Here is a 17128-nt window from a genome sequence, read left to right as displayed (position 1 = left end):
TTTCTCCCCAGTGTCTGAGCACACTCAGCAGCTGAGAAAAATGAGTATATAACTGGACAAGTGCCAGGAGACATGCCGAAAGAGGTTTCATTAAATTAAATGGCTGGACTTACACACGCTAGTCTTAAAGGTAATACAAATACCAACCTCAGTTGCCAGGAACCCATCCTATTGATATAGGAAGAATGAAAACAGTAATTATGGCAAAGCAACTGTCAGCACAAGGGAAAGCAGTCATCTGCTGCCGTCCATTTCTGCTTACAAAACCACTTCTCAACTGAGATGGCTGTAGCTCAGGTGGAGCTTTGAAGACACGCAGCCAGTGCAAAAAGGCGGCAATGCCTAGGAGCTAGTAAATACAAGGTATTGTATAAACAAACAGTGCAGATGACCGATAAAAATAATGATAATTTTAAGTGCCCCGAAAATTATCCAGAGCCCCTGGAAGCTCCAGCCATTTTGGCACAAGGCTTTTTTCACACCTCCACAAGACTCCAGCTGACACTAAATACACACAGGTTGAAATGTGAACACATGCAGAGATCTGGCAGAAAGCCGTGGCATTGCAGAAGTCCTGAGACAAGGCCAAGGCACCAAAATAAATCCCTAGAGGCTCAAGTGGGACTTATGTGGTGCCTTGGCCTCCTGCTAACCTCTGCAGAGAATGAGTTATACCCGCAGCCTCCTGACGCGTGAGCTTACCAGCAGGAACGTGTGAGATCCTAAGCACTACCGCTGGCGGCTACCTACAGCCTGGGTGGCTATTTTCTGTCACCTGATATGGCAGGTGAAGCAATGCCCACAAGCAACACCACTTACAGTCTGTCTGGGAAGTAATTCTCTGACCCAGTGTCTGCAACTGCAAAGCTTTGGGAACAGAGGGGAAAATCGAAACCAGTCACTTATTTGGCTCTTCTTATTCTCCCCATCCTCCTGGCACTTACACCACCCAAAGTAATCCTGGCACAGCTCTACCAGCTGAGTTCAGATAGGGTCTGTATCTGCCTGGATGGGAAGTTTTTCATGTGCAATGTGGAGAGTCAGTGACAAAGTGCAATTTCTAAAAACACTATAAAACTGCACATAGAGAGTCTTTCTTTGAAGTTACCACTGATCACAAATGTATTATGTGTTTAAATCTGGCTCTCAACTTTCAGCTTCCTGTTTTATAGCTGAGGAACCTTACAGCATTTATATCCCACTGGGACACCAGCCTTCCAACAGCACCAGAGATACAGAACAGCAGGGTTCAAGCACTCGGCCAAGCTGGTGCTCACACTCCCAGCTCCATGTGCTCCTGGCAAGATACCCAGATGGACACCCTGCAGAAGGCATAAGTATGGCTACACGTTTGCTGCTGTTCCCGTGGACCAGACAAGAGAAGAGCACACCCAGCCTGTGCTCCCCAGCTCAGGAGGGCACAGGCAGCTGGTTTCTGTGTGCAGGCTGTTCAGTAGCACTGCCTTGCTGCACTACACGGTAGGCTCTGGCTGGAAGTCAAGAACGAGGCACTAACATGCCATTCACCCTCCAAAGCCAAAAGGTGAACTGCACGGGACAAGAGGCTAGAGTGGGACCTTGAAAACAGTCAGGATGTGTGCCTGGGAAATGAGGCCTGCTTTGTCCTATTGTACAGGTCATGAAATCCAGATCTCAGAGTCTCTCAAGTTCTGTACAGAAACTTGGCTTTGGCTAAACTCCTGGCATCAGTTTCTACCAGCTCTGACCACAGAATTAACAAGCAGCTATGCTGTTGGAAAAGATTTTGACAGTGCAGTACTGCAGCAGAAGTGCTCAGCCCTCAGCTGAGCACCAGATCCCTACCAGCAAGTGTGCAGAAGCCTTCTGTGTCTCTCTCCTCTCTCCCTCCTGCCCACCACCCTCACTGCAAACACACTCATACTCACTGCTTCTGGAGCAAGTGCTGGTGCTGCTGCTGCTGCTGTTGGCGGTAGGTCTCAATTGTGTGCTGGGGAAGGTACTGCATAAGTTCCAGGGACTCTTTGATCTTTAGTAGCATTTCATAGGTCTCACGTCCCCGCACCTGAATCATGGGAAAAGGAGGGGTGGGGGGAAGAAAGCCTTAAAGGACTGTTTCTATAGTCCTTAGTGACAGCCACCTTAGTGAGCTTTAGGTATAGTCAAGTAAACAAGCATTGCAGGACAAAAATACCCTGTTTATACACAATGATATGCAACAAAACGTTGTTGCTAAACCTTGTGCTAAAGGTAAAGCAGATAATGTTGAAGAGTGGTAATCTGACACTGAAGGTTAGTGAACATCTTGTGCTTGTCATCTGGCTCAATATAAATCTATGCCAACCAAAAGCAATATTTTGATCCAATCCATAGACAGAAAACATCTTTACCTGTCACAAATGTAAGCAGATCTTTTGCTGAATCTTACATGCACTGAGGAAAATGAGTACTTGAATTTGGGTGCTGGGTTTGGATCTCCCTTTTCCTGCAGGAACGCCATGGTTGTCTGTGATTTACCCAACTAAATGTGGCTCATGGGAAAGCAGCTAAATGGCCAATTACAGATGCTTCTTGCCCTTTCTGATCCCACACAATACAGCATATTTCACTTCTATCACTACATTACAATGGCAATACATACAAATGCCACAGAAGCATCCACCTTGGTCAGTAAGACAACACCCATTATCTCTAGAGGAAGTGTCACATATCCAGAAATGACAGAGGTGGAAACCCAGTTAGGTCTCCAAGGCAATTTTTCACCAGGACAGACAGATCCCTTGGGATATTCTCATACGCCTTGCACAAGTCATTGTCAGTCAGCAGCTACTGGAAGTTTTTGTATTTTTTGTTTGGAACATGTATTTAAAATAGATAGCTCAGGGGATTAAAAAAAAAAAGTAACACAAAAATATACACCCAATCCTTGGCTCTCTTTGAGGTCTAAGTAAGCCACTGACTTGCCTCAAGTCATAGAGGAAGATCTTAAACAAAGTAAACGCAAAGACAGGGAGAACTTACTGGCAAGTATAAGAGCTCATCATCTGGGGAGCGTCTTTTTTTGATAGATGTCATCTGTATGCCATGAGTTCCTTGTCGAAAAGCTGGAAGAGAAACCCCAAAAGCATCCCATTAAGAAAGGAGGAAAGAATAGAAAAAAAGGGGGAGGGTTGCATGTGGAGAAATAAAAATTAAAAAATTTAAAAAAATAATAAAAAGGAGATACAGGAGAGACATAAAAGTCTCAGATCTGCAGTGCTCTGGAAAGATCTCTGCCTAAGACACTCCAGAACTCTTGTTGCAGCTTCTGGCTCCGTAAGGCAGACATGACTCTGTGGATGCTGGGTGGCCATACTGCGTGGGAAAACATCAGCCAAGAAGCACTGGGTATATGGCAAAACCCCAGAAAGCCAAACCTAGAACAAGCCCTGGCTCTTTGCAGGGAAGACTTTGAGCGTTGGCGTAAGAGCGCTCTGGAGCTGTTTGATGGATCAGTGATCCATGAAGACAAGACAAGAGGCAGGGAGCATGCAGAATTCACTGCAAAAAACAAAGCCCCCTCTCCAATCTAGCCTCATTCAGCCTAGTATCTCGCTAAGCATCTGTGGGAAACCAAAGATAGTGTTCCACATTGTGCTGTCTGATAAGTACATTGCACTCTTTAGAGCAGACAGAAAGGTCACTTGCCAGAGCACCTTCGATGCACAGGAAGATTTATATGCAAACTTAATCTAGATCCCTGTGGCTGGAAGACACATGCCACAGCACGAGATGCTGGCTGGAAGGAGCAGAGAATGACAGTGCAGTCCCAAACAAGCAGTAAAGGTTCAAAAAGTGGTTACAGAATCCCAGCCAACGAAACTTTAGGGTGGCAAATAAGCACCCTATTCCTCCACTGCTGGCAGGTCTGATCTAACACAGGGAGTGCTGCAAGGGAGCCCATAAACCCATCTTGTGAACACCAGCTCATTTTTCAAGTTGATTGACCCTGGGAGAGCAGATGTCTAATGCCTTCCTGCCTCCAAGCCCATGCACAGCACCGCACATCCCCACAGCACAAGAGCCAAGGTCGCACCTGCACCCACAATTTGCAATCTGCCCAGCTCTGCCAGCTACTTACGGCGCTTCGTACCATCACCATTCTTTGTGCTGTCAGAGACTTGCTGCTTGCGGATGCTGTCCTCATCTGCTTTGCGGTCTCTGCCTGGGCAAGCGCAAATGCGGGCTTCGAAACATCGGCGGCCCAAGACTTGCCCACTGGGAAGAGAGGTGAGAGGAAATGTCAGCTGGCAGCTTAGATGCAGGCCAGCAGCATCCCTTAACTTCACACCAGACTATGCACAGACAGACCCAAACTTTCCATTCCCAGTCAGGATACCCCAGGTGCTGGGCAGAGAGTTGAAAACTATCCTACAGCCCTTTGCGTCAAGCTGTCCCTAAGTATATGTAATGCTGCCCCAAACAGAAGAGCATGAAGGCCACCTGCAAAGCACTACTTACTCTCTGGTTTCCAGTGTCACAATGATGAGGATTGGGCGCCGGTTCATCCCTCCCACGCAGCTACTGTTACACATGAAGTTGTACAAGACTGTTGTGAACTCTGTACCAACCTGGGTGAGACAAAGAAGATGAGCAGAAAAAATGGTGTATAGAAAACTTTGCTTTTTCCAGGCTCTCCTCTGGTACTTCCACAGCTGTGTTGCAGACTAGCATGAAATAGACCACACTGCAAGGATTTCTTAAAATAAATGAAGAACTCCTATCCTGGAAGGATAGAGAGGGTGTTTGAAAGCTCATTTTTGACTAAGAGAAGGAAGAGATTCATTGTGATGAGGAAAGCACAAGATCCTGACCCCTTCAACCCCCACCCCAGGATGCCACCACCCTGAGCTCACAGCATACCTGGGGTGGCTCATAGGGGACCAGCACGCTCTGCCTTCCAGTGATGGGGTCTTCTACATACTGGGCATGGCTGTTCCCTTCCACCCTGATCAGGTGGCTGGGAGGAGCAATCTGCCCTGCAAAGGCAAGGAGGCGAAAAAACCAAGAGACACCATTTAGTGAAGCAAGATCACACACAGGGCAGCAAGATCTTCCACCAAAAGAAACCATCCGTCTATCAGAGAACACATGCCTCCCAATCCTTGAAGCATCCCTTCTCAATGTCCCTGCTGCCAGACAACAAAAGCAACAGTCTTTCCCAAGCTCACACTGGGTACCTGTGAGTAAATTTGAACATGAGCTTTCATGATCCCAGACTAAGCAAGCCCAAATGTCAACTGAATGGTAGCTCACAGCAACTCTTCCAGAAGATAACTCCATGTGGATTTTCACACCTGGTGAAAGCCTTTCTTTTCCTTCCCCAAACACATAAACAAGGCAAATTCCTGCAAGCCTAAATTCCTACTCTTTTTCTATAAATTGCTAGCCCTATTCTGTTGTCTTCTATCAGTCTTGATCCTAAGGAGCTAAAAAAGATTCAAATAGCAAGAGAAATATGCATTTAATTAATGGTCAACTTGAAAAATCCCGCTTGCTTACAGCAGCGGCAGAAGGGAACATAATCTTCTTTGTTTAAAGCCCCTTTCCAATAATTAAAAAAGTCTCCTTCCTGCAAATTTTCTTCAGTGTTTCTACAATGTATGATTAAATTCTGGGGAGAGAAGCCTATTACAGGTTCATCTCAAGAATTTGTTATGTTTGTTTCGATTGTGTTTTGCTCATTTCTTAACCTAAACACATCATATTTCTAGAGAAATAATTATTTCAGAATAAAAAATTACCATTTCTTTTTTCTTCATAAAAACTCTATTACTAACCTAGGTATCAACCCTCAAAAAATCCAGTTCTGTTAGAAAAGCACTTTTAATATGAAAAACTGTTTTGAAGACCTGTCCACTTCACTCTGATTTTGCACTCCAAAGTCCTTGCTTATTTTTGTGCTTGTCTAGATGGCTGCTTTGCAATCAGCAAAGGGATCTGGGCTCCTAAGATATCCTGCTGACACCAACAAGGTTTTTTTTTACAGTAAGAGATAAATAATGCACATAGAATAAAACAGATGCCATCTGAAGTTATGTGAACTTCAATGACCAAGGCAAAACAGAGCCCAGCCTATGAGTTTGCAGAAAATCCCAGGACATTTTTAAAGCTGCTGCTCCTTCACTAACACAAGCAGCACCAAATAAAAGATTAAAACATTAATACTGAACCAATAGCATTAAATGTACAGGAAGGTTGCCTAGAACTGATGCTGGCACTTAGTGTTATTCTGCCAGAGATAAACAGCACCTCCATCTTTGAGGCACGGATTAAAGGCTGGAGATGATATTGCATCCTGTTACTAGATCCTTGTCCCAGCAACGTGGAAACTCATTCCCGAACACAAGAACAGCTGCTTCTCATTGCAGGAGTGAAAACAGAGCAGGGAAAGGCTGCCAGAAAGGCATTGCCTGCCATGAGGACAGACATCCATTCAACCTGGGCAGGCATGAGATTTATTTTGGTACTTTCTTCCCAAGGACGTGCTTGCACAGGGACAGCTAAAGTATATTATGAAGCTTCTCATGAAGCTAAGCATGGGAAATAAAAAGCTGCACAAGATGTTGCAGGGCAGCCTGCTTCTATCAGGTTTGTTGTAAAGCTGCCACCAAATCCCCACGCTGGTCAGTCATCAGATGAGCAGCTTTGGAGAGGGACTGCCAGCAATGCACTGCCTTCCTTACCTTCGTTGAACTCCCGGCTCAGCTCATGGTTCGGGCAGCGTTTGACCACTTCAGTGACATGTTCAGCTTTCTTGTAGACTGGCATAGCCCTGATAACAGCTCCCTGAGGCGGTGGGGTCATCACTTTGATCTGAATAGGACATGTCTTGGCGATTTGGCAATACAGCTTTTTTAGTTCAGTGGAATACTGGATGAGGAAACAGAGCAAGAGAGAGTCAGAATGTTCAGCTAGGAATGAATGCATGCCAGAAGTACTGAGATGGTTTTGCATATATCACTGAATGCATCAGCTACTGCATGTGCATTTCATTTGGTCACAACAAACGCCACATTTCCAGACAAGTGGCAAAATCTCTACACCTTTGCCTGGTTTAGAATAGCAGAATATAAATCTACATTTTAGTTTTCCTAAAGAGCATCACTTTTACATGAACAAATAGTCTTTATTACTCTTGGGCACACATTCACTCTTACAAGAGACACACATTACCTTCCTAACAAAATGGCTACTAGTCTTTTGACAGCACACTGTAATCCTGGAAGCCACACACAGGGTGTTGCATCTTGTTTTGTAAGAAGCCTTCCTACTTTTGTAGAGAGTTGAAATAAAAACATCAGCCTTCAAGTTGAATAGCACTTGAAAGCAAGACCCTAACCAATCTGGGAGTTGTACCAAATCTGACATTTCAGTCACCTTTAAAAAACATCTCGCACCTCTGCTTACTACTTCTGTAGCAACCTCCACACTTCTAAACTCAAAATATTATGTCCACAAAAGGTAAATAATATTTTTTTTTTTAATAATCAAAAAAGGTGAACACTCCAAAGACCAGGTCCATGGCAAAACCTAGAGCACAACCCAGCAGTTGACTCCAAAAGGGAAGTTTTGACTGTCCAACGAACACCTGGAGCAGAACAAGATGCTCTTATTCACTGCGCTAACTTGAAGCATACCTCTTTTAAGGTGTTCCCCACTAAAGCAGTAACAGTGGTGCAGTTTTTTCCCCTAACTGTGTTCACATCTGGAAAACTTTACTCAGCAAAACATCAAGGCATGGGCTGACGTCATTGGTTTCTGTTCAAACACCCTCACTGAAATAAGGGTGTGTGCTTAGCAGGAATGGTTTGCAAGGCAACTCTTACATAGTTCAGTAATCCAAACCCATTTTTCTGGATGTCCCCCACAAAGGAGAGTCTCCAGTCTCCTCTGCTGTTCCAGAACATGTTATTTTTCATCAGTGCCCTGCTTCAGAGGCGTTCAGTTTTCTCCAGGTGCTCACACATTTGCAAGTACAGAGCTCTTCCAGTAGTTCTAACCACATAACCCACAGGAATTGCTGGTATTTCCCCACTTCCATCTCTTCAGTTCTTGCACAGAAAAAAAAGTGAAAACCCCAAGGTGGCTTTTTTCTAAAAAAACATCTCTAGCAGCCATGGCCGATACAGCCCCAGACCCAACTGTTCAAACACAGCACTGGCAGGTTCATACTGGTCTAGAGCAAGACATGGCCATCCACCCTGTTGGGATGAGAAGAGCCAGCGCATGCATGGGTGGGTGGTGGGTGATGTGGCAGCAGAAGGATTACCTAGCGATATTCAGGGATTACTTGCATTTCAAAACATACATGTTGCTAACACAGGAAAAACCAAAGTTGGGAGAGACACCAGGGAGGAGAGAGAGATTAAAAATAAGCCAAGCCAATCCCTTCCTTCCTCACTCAACACCACCCGTTCATATGGCAGAGAAGATGCTACAGGTATTTAAGCTAAGGAAAAAAAAAATATTTAAAAATGCAAAGGCAAAATTGTGCAATGTATTTTATATGCCTCCAGGCTACAGATTAAACCCACAAAGGATTTACTCAGCCCGCGGAAATGGGGAACATGCCAAACAATTACAAAAATAAAAGTTGCGAAACAGATCTGGATGGTGATTTATATCGTACATCTTTTTACCTGAAATTCCTTATGGTTTTTTAATTAAAAAGCAATTCCTTACTGAAGGTAAGAGTGAACTCACTATGTTGTCTTTTCATCTCAAAAAATAGGAAAAGAATCACTTAGGTTTAAAAGAAGAAAATTTAGAAAGCATTGTTTCCCTCAACGCATCAGCTTGCTCATAGCATCGTGAAGGCTTCCAGGAAAGAAAGCCTCAAAAATCTCAAAAAGCCACCTAATCGCTTGGATACCTTGATATAATTGAAGTGTAAAGAAATTGGGCACCCAAAGGCCATGGGCTGAAAGGAAAGCGTAAATATGGAAGTGCAATGGCACAGGGAAGGCACAGCACATGCCAGGAACCAAAGTGTCCGGTGTCTGCAGGCATTCAGAGAATTGAACAAATGGAAGGAGATACACACCCCTTCATCACATATCAGGGGTGTTGGTGTTGACTGTAGTTTTATGTATAACATCTTCAAAGACAAAAGATGAGGTTACAAGTTGGGGGAAGGGGAGTGTCAAAAAAAAAAAAAAAAAGACAAACAAAAAACCACAACACCCTCCCCAAAAAAAAACAACCCAAAAATTACTACTTTCAGAAGGACACGAGCCCAACAGCAGCATGAATACTGAGAGTCCAAATCAAACAGTGTGGTCCCTCTGCCAGCAAAAGAAGCAATCTGCTCCTCGTTCACCCTTTGGCACCCTAACTGGCAAAAGGAGTTTGACACAACCACCTTAGAAGGCATCAGACCTGTAGCTTAAATTCACAGAAAGCAAGCAGCAAGGGGCTAATGGGTTGCGATGAACAAGCCTGTCCAACAAAGAAATATCCATCTATATGCCTCCAAAACACAGGGCAGACTCAAGAGCTTCAGTCTCTGGCCAACACACCTTGAACTTGAAATGTCAGAAAAGGAGAGTCACCAGGAGCCCACTTGTGCTTTGGGACGTGGTCAGAGCACAAGGAGGCAAGCCGCAGTACCCAGCAGAGAGACAGACAAGACAGAAGGATGTCTGTGCGGCCTTTTTGTCCCCTGATTGCAAGAGTTCAAGCCTCACGGGCACTACACAGGCCTCGAGGACATGGGCATACAGCCATGATTTCACATCTACCCCAAGCACAGCCGCCTGCAAGCGTGTAAACACTGAGCAGCTGGTCATTTAACACCCGTGTAAATCCGTTCATTGCGTACCTGCTGTCAGACAGCAAGGGTCTTGAGTTTCCCACCCTGCCAACTTTGCTGCAACCATAGGTAACCTGACACCCAGCCATTTATTGGCATAAATAGATGCCAACAACTAGGTCATAGTGACTTCGTACTGGATCGGTGATAATCACTATATCCACGGCGCAAGACAGGATATTGTATATAGATTTCAAAGCAAATAAGCTGCAGAAAACATACCCCAAAAAACAAACCCAAACCCGAGGCAGGAACTGTCTGTGCATTCAGAAAGTGCCTGCAAGCAAGGGTTGCCTCTCTTTGCACAGATGCCTCTCCACATTAGTCCCCTGTCCTGCAGGAGATGATAATCCCCCTGCCCACCATTTTGCTATGGGAACTGAGAGATGCTCATTGTATAAGGGGCAAGAACACAAGATGAGTAATTCCCAGAAAACCGGAACATGACTGTAAATCAATGTACTTGTTACTTGCTTGAATAGGAAAACCAATTAATTAGGAACAAATATACCAAAAATGAGCTTGACCCAATGAACAAGCCTATCATTTAGCAAGATGACAGTAGTCATTATAGGGCAGCAGGAACAAAACTTGTGCCAACAGCCTGAGAAGTGCAAACACCACTTCTACCAGATATAAAGACCAGAAGGCTGTTTAAAACAATAGAGTGGATATTGGCAACGTGTAACCATTCAAGAGGGAGAGGAAAGAGCTTTGGCTCAGACTTCTATTTAGCGTTCAAGTACTGCATGTCATGCCTAAATAAGCAGACTTCAAGAGATTGCTAAGAACAGCAGTGAACTTAGCTTTTTGCTTAATAGTATGTCTTAAAAGGAAAGAATGAAACATTTCAGTGCCTGCAGCTTTGCCGTCCCCACCTGCCTGTGCAGACATACTGTATTATCCACTGTTGGCACCCTGGCTGGTAATTCAGTATCACAATGCACACACGCCAGCTACCATCAGGCAACACCTGTCTGATTTCTCAGCAAGCCCCTTCTCCAGAAGGTGTGTCAACAAGGGGCTTAAAGGAGAAAGCAAACCACTGTTCACCTCTCAAAAGGAGAGTTTTTACTGGAAAGGACAGAAGTCTCCTGAAAGTAACTGCAAGGTTCAAATCAAGCTGCAATGGCTTTTCACTGAGAATTCAATTTACCTGCAAAACTTTGATGCAGCAAAATCCCCAAAACTGTGCTTTGGAAATCTACCTCTAGTATCTGTTTTGCCATCTGGTCTAGCTGAGGGATTACAGCCTGTCTTTAAAAGGAGTGGGGTTTAGTCAGCTCTATGAATGCTGATGGATGTCAACTTGAAGGTGATCCCAGAGGTTGGCTTATGGCATGACAGATCCCTGAGCCCCTTCTGCTTAGATCAACAGGTCTTTCAATTTTTTTGCAAACGAATTCTTTCAAGTAGTCATGTTTTAGTTCAACTCAGTTAAATAGTAGATTCATTTTACTTTATGGGTTTAAAGCCATCAGTTTGTTATGCTTTCTCCCCTGTCAACTAACTCCAAGAGAGGGAAAAAAGAACTAGTTAGAAGAGTGGGAAAACAACACTTACTTGCACCAAAATGGTCACAGATGAGAACAAGGAGAGTGACAAAGAAATAGAAAATCTCCTGCTTAAGGTTTATTCATTCAGGAGAAAACAGGTAGTGGGGAAAAAAAAAGGAAACTACCTACTAAGCATAAAACCCTAACACATTTACACACACACCTTAAATGTTTTTGCTTTGATGAACAGTGATTTACCTTTTCATTCACAAAAAACTGTTGAGGGTATGGGAGGACATCAGATACCAGTGTACATGCACACACAGGCTTATGAACTGACTTGTACAGAAAGGACGCTCAGCAGGGAAGCCCAAGAGCAGCTCTACCAGGAGTGCTGCAGACACAGGTGTCTCCTGCCACGTTATGGCTCCACGCAACCTTAACCCACCACTTATTAGCCAATTTATTCCAACTCCAGTTTGAGGTACTGTATCTTGTCAGGGTTCAGAAAAAAAGCAATCAGTTTGCTGCTAGTGGACGTAGCAGACATTCAAACCATGGGCATGACTGACAGGTTCAGTGATCACCAACCCCACCATGCCTACAGATCCACTATGCGTGACAACAACCCCTGGACTCACACACAGCCCACTGCACCAGCGAGCGGGGCACGGCCTCTGAGCATCTCCTGCCTGAGCATTCCCTCTAAGCATCGCAGGGAAACCACTGTGCCATACGCGGGAGGATGCAGGCCCACCAGTGCTTTGCAGACATTTACCAAACTTTTCCACCTCGGGGCAAAGAGGAAAAAAGCACCATGTCGTCCTTTTATCCCTTCTTGAGGAAAGGCAGCGATTCACGCAAGGGCGTCGGCCTCTGCAGAGATTTAAACTTCATTTTCCCGTTGAGCTCCACTGCCCCCGCGCCGGCCCTGCCGCCGCGCACGACCGGAGCTGAGAAGCTGTTAAAATCCTTCCTCCGAGCGCTTTTCCCCAGGAGCCGCAGCCAAAGGCCGCCTGTTGCCACCTGTCAGTCGCAGGGATTAATTACCTGCGCCGGGCTGGGAGCGGCACATTCCTGTCCGGCCTCACCCTCCGAGATGTTGACATCAGGCAGGTGGGCCCCGCGTACCCCCGGCCGCCAGCGCGGATGGGGGAACGCGACCCACGAGTGGCGTGGAAACGGGCAGCGCCGCGGAAACCGCTGGGGAAAAGCGGGGAGCAGCGTATCAGCGCCCCGGAGCGGGCGGCACTCCCGACACCGGACCGGGAGCTGCACCTAGGAACCTTGGTGAATAAATAAATTAAAAAAAAAACAAACCAAAAAACAAAAAACATATACGTGTGTGTGTGCGTTGCCCTGCTTAGGTAACCGGGGAAGGGGAGGGGTGGCTGGGAGGAGAACGGAGAAACGTAGCCTGCGGGTACGGATTCAGCAGGACGGCGGCTGGTGCGCCGGATCCCCCCCTCGCCGCCTGCCGCGGGGCTCGGGGAAGCCTGCGCTCCGCTGGGCTGCCGCGGCTCACTGCGCGGTGCAGACGGAGGGAAAAGCAGTTTCCCCCCCCTCTAGCAGACTGAGAGCGGCGTGCACAGCCACGTGCTCGCCTTGGCAGAGAGTGCCAGCACCGTGTTCCCACCACAACGCACAATCACCTGCGAGTTCCTCTGACCTTCATCAGCGTCCAGACCTTCATCACCACCCCGCAAACACCCAGCCCCAGCCCTGAGCTCTGCCTCAGAAGAAGGGGCTGAAACAGGCCAAGAAGACAGTGCTCAAGGACACACAAAAGTGGTCATGCTATAGGAGACCCTCTGAAGTTCCCCCAAATTCTGAATTCAGAGCACTCGCTAGATTCTCCCTTCTTTAGGAAAATAAGTCCTTCATGCAACCATATTTCAGCATCTTGCTTGCGGGTGCCAGCGATTTGAATTCAAAACTAGCTTGATGTAGTATCTGCTTTAGGAATATTCCTGCCTAATGTTGCCTGCAAAGCCACAATGATAAACAGAAATAACACTGCTATTTTCTCATACTATTTTTGCACTGTGAAATAGTTTAAACTTTAAGATCTTGCATTTGAGGGCATTTACATTTCAGTTTCCAATATACTGACTTATTTCATCAACAAATTAAGACGTATTGAGGTCAGGCTCTAAAATATTTTTAAATGAACAAAACAAAAAAAGAATTAACGAAAAAGGATCCTGTTTCAAGAGAAAAAACCCAAACCAGAACAACAAACTCTGGAAACCTTTGATTTTGTCAGTTAAGTTCTCTTCCTTTGATAGTTGTAATTTTTTAAAAATCTTTTTGAAATTATTTTCCTTAAAAACCAAAACCATAAGACTCCTGCAGTTGAATAACCTTACCTTGCACACCCAACTCGTATTCTGCTTGTGTATCGTATCCAGTTTCCAAACTGAAATTCTAGCAGTACCACATGAGTTTCAGGTGCTAACAATGTCTGGTCATTTGCACTTCTGATAAACTACTTTGCACTGGAAATTTTACAAATGAGGTGAAGGGACGAAACAAGTGAATGCCAAAGTGAACAAGTGAAAGCCAAAGCTGAGCCAGTGCTGAAAACATCTTCCCCTTTGGGTTTCAGTAAGCACCCACTGATAGTAGGATCCCACATTACAAAACAACATGGGAATTTTCACTGGATGAAGTAGCTTCCAAAGGGAGCGTGTATTTTACATTATTACTCGAAGTCTGAGGTACACTTTCAGATAGCTTCTCACAGACACAAGTTTACACACATACACAAAACACCCAAGAATTATCCCAGCTGTAGCATGGTCCCCTCTGATGCAATGTAACTGGCCAAAGCACATGTGCTTTCCAAGCAATGTAGGCTCTGGACACTGTGCTGGTTTCCACAGGATCAGTGTGTCTCCCAGCTCACGACTCTGCACATCCCTGTGATGTTGTTTTCATAGGCTTTGTTGATTAACTGACATGATCAATTTACAGACCATAACTAAAACTGTATGGTATCTCCTTCCTTTTCCTTTAGGACGACTTTGCAAATAAAGCTTCCCATGGATGGGGTATCATGCTGTATTGCTATACTTTAAGCATTAGGGATTTTTCTGTGTTTTGTTTTTGCTTGGGTGGGTGGGGGAGGACTGAACACAGGCTCTTTTTATCCTGTTCAACTCAGCCTCTCAAACTGATATCTAGAGCTTCCAGTGACTTCTGTACTGCAAATGCACAACAGCATAAGCAGCCAGTTTGACTACTAAAGAAGATACAACACTAGCAAGCATCCACTGTAGGAAGTCCACTGTCATGCTACCCAAATTCACCTAAAGGCTATGAAGTGTTAAAATCTGGCAGAACAGTGAGTGAGGAGTAAAACAAGATAGGCTAAAACATTAGTTAAAATTGGATTTGAGAAACATCTGCTTCCATTATTGAGCATTAATAAAGGAGTAAAACAAATTTGACAGCAAGATTTTTAGTCCTTACAGTGAATGTAGAAGAAGCTCCACTAATAACTGCATTGTGTTTCTTCCCTCATTTCTCAGCTCAACTCCACTCAACTGTTTCACATCCTCCTAGCAGGAGGGGAATCCAGTGTAAATGAAGTGCTACGCTGAAGTTACAAGTACATGCACCTATATAAAATACACATACCTGCAGGGAAACATATGGTTCATATAGTTTCATGTAAGCAAACACATGGGGTAAATAAGTTGATTAGTATGACCCCAAGCCTCACATCAGCTAGATGCTGTGACAGTGACATAACTAGCAATAGTCCTTCCAGACAATTCTAACTCATTACACCAGAATGTATACACCAGAGCTAGAGGTAAAAACCTTCAAGACTTGAACCCCGTATGCCCTTCAGCATATGTTTAATTTTGACAGCACTGTTAACCACTGCCCTCTCAAGTCAGTGTGACTCTGCATAAGGGCATTTGTGAAGCCAAAGCTGGACTGAAGAAAGGTTTGATTCAACTTGTGTTTTAAAGGCAACCAGAATTTTCTTATAAAGGACTCTAGAAATGAACTGGAAAGTCCATATTCAGGCTCCCAAGAGCAAATGTATCCCATCACATATTACTTCTGACTCACGTGCCTAAGCCTTAGACATTGAGCACCAGAACCTGTTCTGCTCATAGATTGCTTTAAGTAAAGCTCAAGTTGGCCACTTCAAACCTCCTCTTAGCTTGGCGTGGGGGATTAAACCTTCTTATAATCATGTGTCTCAGGTTCAGCCAAAGAGGAAGGCTGTTGTTTGTTTCAGATTAGCCTCCCAGATCTCATTTGTTTCACGTCCACATGTTCCAGCATGCTCTATTCCTATCAGCCAAACTCCAAAAAAACCTAACCAGCCAGAGGAAACACTGTCTGGAGTAATCAGACACCAAGTTCTAGTGCATCTCCCAGACACTTTTGTCCCCTGCTGAAAGTCAAAGGGTGATGAACTCAACCATAAGGAGGAAAGAGTAACAGCAGCACATAGAGGTTATTTATCCCTACTGATTGTTTCTGTGAGTGCTCAATTAAGATAAGCAAATGGCAAAGCAAAAATCCTAATGCTCTTCAAAAATCAGCCTGCTCACACCAAATCCAACCTGTTTCATCAATTTAAGTCAGCTGTAGAGCCCCAGACAAGCAGGTCAAGCCTTGCAGCCCCCTACAGAGCAGACACAGGCTTTGGCTCAGCAATTTGGGATACAGTCATAGGCTCAGGTAGCTCCACACCAGATGAAAATAAAGGGAAGGAAGTAGGATACAAGGAAATGCCAGATGTAAGACCTAACTCCAAAACTCTTTTTAGTTGCCTCATTTGCAAATAAGGGGATTTCATTAATATCTTAGAGGAAAGTAAAGTCATTAGTACAGTATCTGTTACAGCAGAGGGAAGCTAAGCTATGAAAGAAAACCCAACAAAATATCAGCAAGCAAATAAACAAACAAACCCTATACAAACAACAAAAAACAAAAAACCTAACAAAAAAAAAAAACAACAACCCAACCCAACCAGCCAAACAAACAAAAACCACACAACAAAAACCAAACACCCCCCAACCTCTTCCCCTCAAAAAACCCAAAACGCACACAATGAAATTTTTCTGCCAACATAGTCCTTTCTATCAGCAACATACCTCCCAGGCTTGGAATTTAGGAGCAAAGTCAGACCCAGAGATGTCAGGCACACTTCCACAGAGTACAACACTCTAGAAAGCAGGACACTTTGCTAGATGGTGACAGATTTACACCCAAATTCTGGCTCACGCCAAAGGGCTGACCTAGTTGCAAAATGCCACAGGGTCAGCATATTGCAAAAGGAAGGGTATGTGTCAAATATGGGCCCATCTTCCTAGCTGGGTCACTGGCAAGCTCCAAGGAGAAGTAGGCTGGTCAGCTTTGCACACTCTCATTCTGATAGGCAGCTACAGGAGAGAAAATTCAAGGTTTTCAAAGCTAAAACCAGGTCTAATGTCTTCAAACCTCTCATGCTGCACACCTTTGCCCAGATACATTATCTCTCCTATTCTCTCTTTCTTGACTTAGGGTTTAGATTCAATGGAATCTACTTAAAGGACAAACAATACCCAAAGATCATATAAAGGTTATTTGAATTTTTTCTTTCCTTCTTAAAACACTACTGAAGATGTAGTTGGCCTTCTGTTACATATTGAGTTTTGTGCACATGGCCATAAGAGTTGCCTCTCTTGGTTCCCCATAAACCATGAGGATCAGCTTTTCTACTCTTTCCAGACAGCCCATGCTTAAGCAGTTTGAGCAGACTGATGACTCTGTGGGTATTTTCTTGGCTGGG

The 17128-nt window shown here is 44.7% G+C and overlaps 1 protein-coding gene across 7 annotated transcripts in view; it reads right to left on the bottom strand.

The window, feature by feature from the left end:
* TP63 (tumor protein p63) overlaps nt 1-17128 on the bottom strand; it is a 90466-nt gene that overhangs the window by 16013 nt on the left and 57325 nt on the right. For 6 of the 7 annotated variants that reach the window (XM_061348855.1, XM_061348853.1, XM_061348851.1 and 3 more), the window contains 6 exons: nt 6705-6891; nt 4882-4997; nt 4480-4589; nt 4100-4236; nt 3001-3083; nt 1908-2044 (listed from right to left, as the gene is read on the bottom strand). In XM_061348855.1, the coding sequence (XP_061204839.1) occupies nt 1908-2044; nt 3001-3083; nt 4100-4236; nt 4480-4589; nt 4882-4997; nt 6705-6891 (770 nt within the window). The remainder of the gene's footprint in view (nt 1-1907; nt 2045-3000; nt 3084-4099; nt 4237-4479; nt 4590-4881; nt 4998-6704; nt 6892-17128) is intronic. The other variant, XM_061348852.1, reaches the window with a different exon arrangement.

The sequence above is a fragment of the Neopsephotus bourkii genome, unplaced genomic scaffold, assembly GCF_033783945.1.
Source record: "Neopsephotus bourkii isolate Nb327-2 ecotype Australia unplaced genomic scaffold, CSIRO-AGI_Nbou_v1 NB_369, whole genome shotgun sequence".
Classification (NCBI taxonomy): domain Eukaryota; kingdom Metazoa; phylum Chordata; class Aves; order Psittaciformes; family Psittacidae; genus Neopsephotus; species Neopsephotus bourkii.
This window is presented reverse-complemented; position numbering and strand designations above follow the sequence as displayed.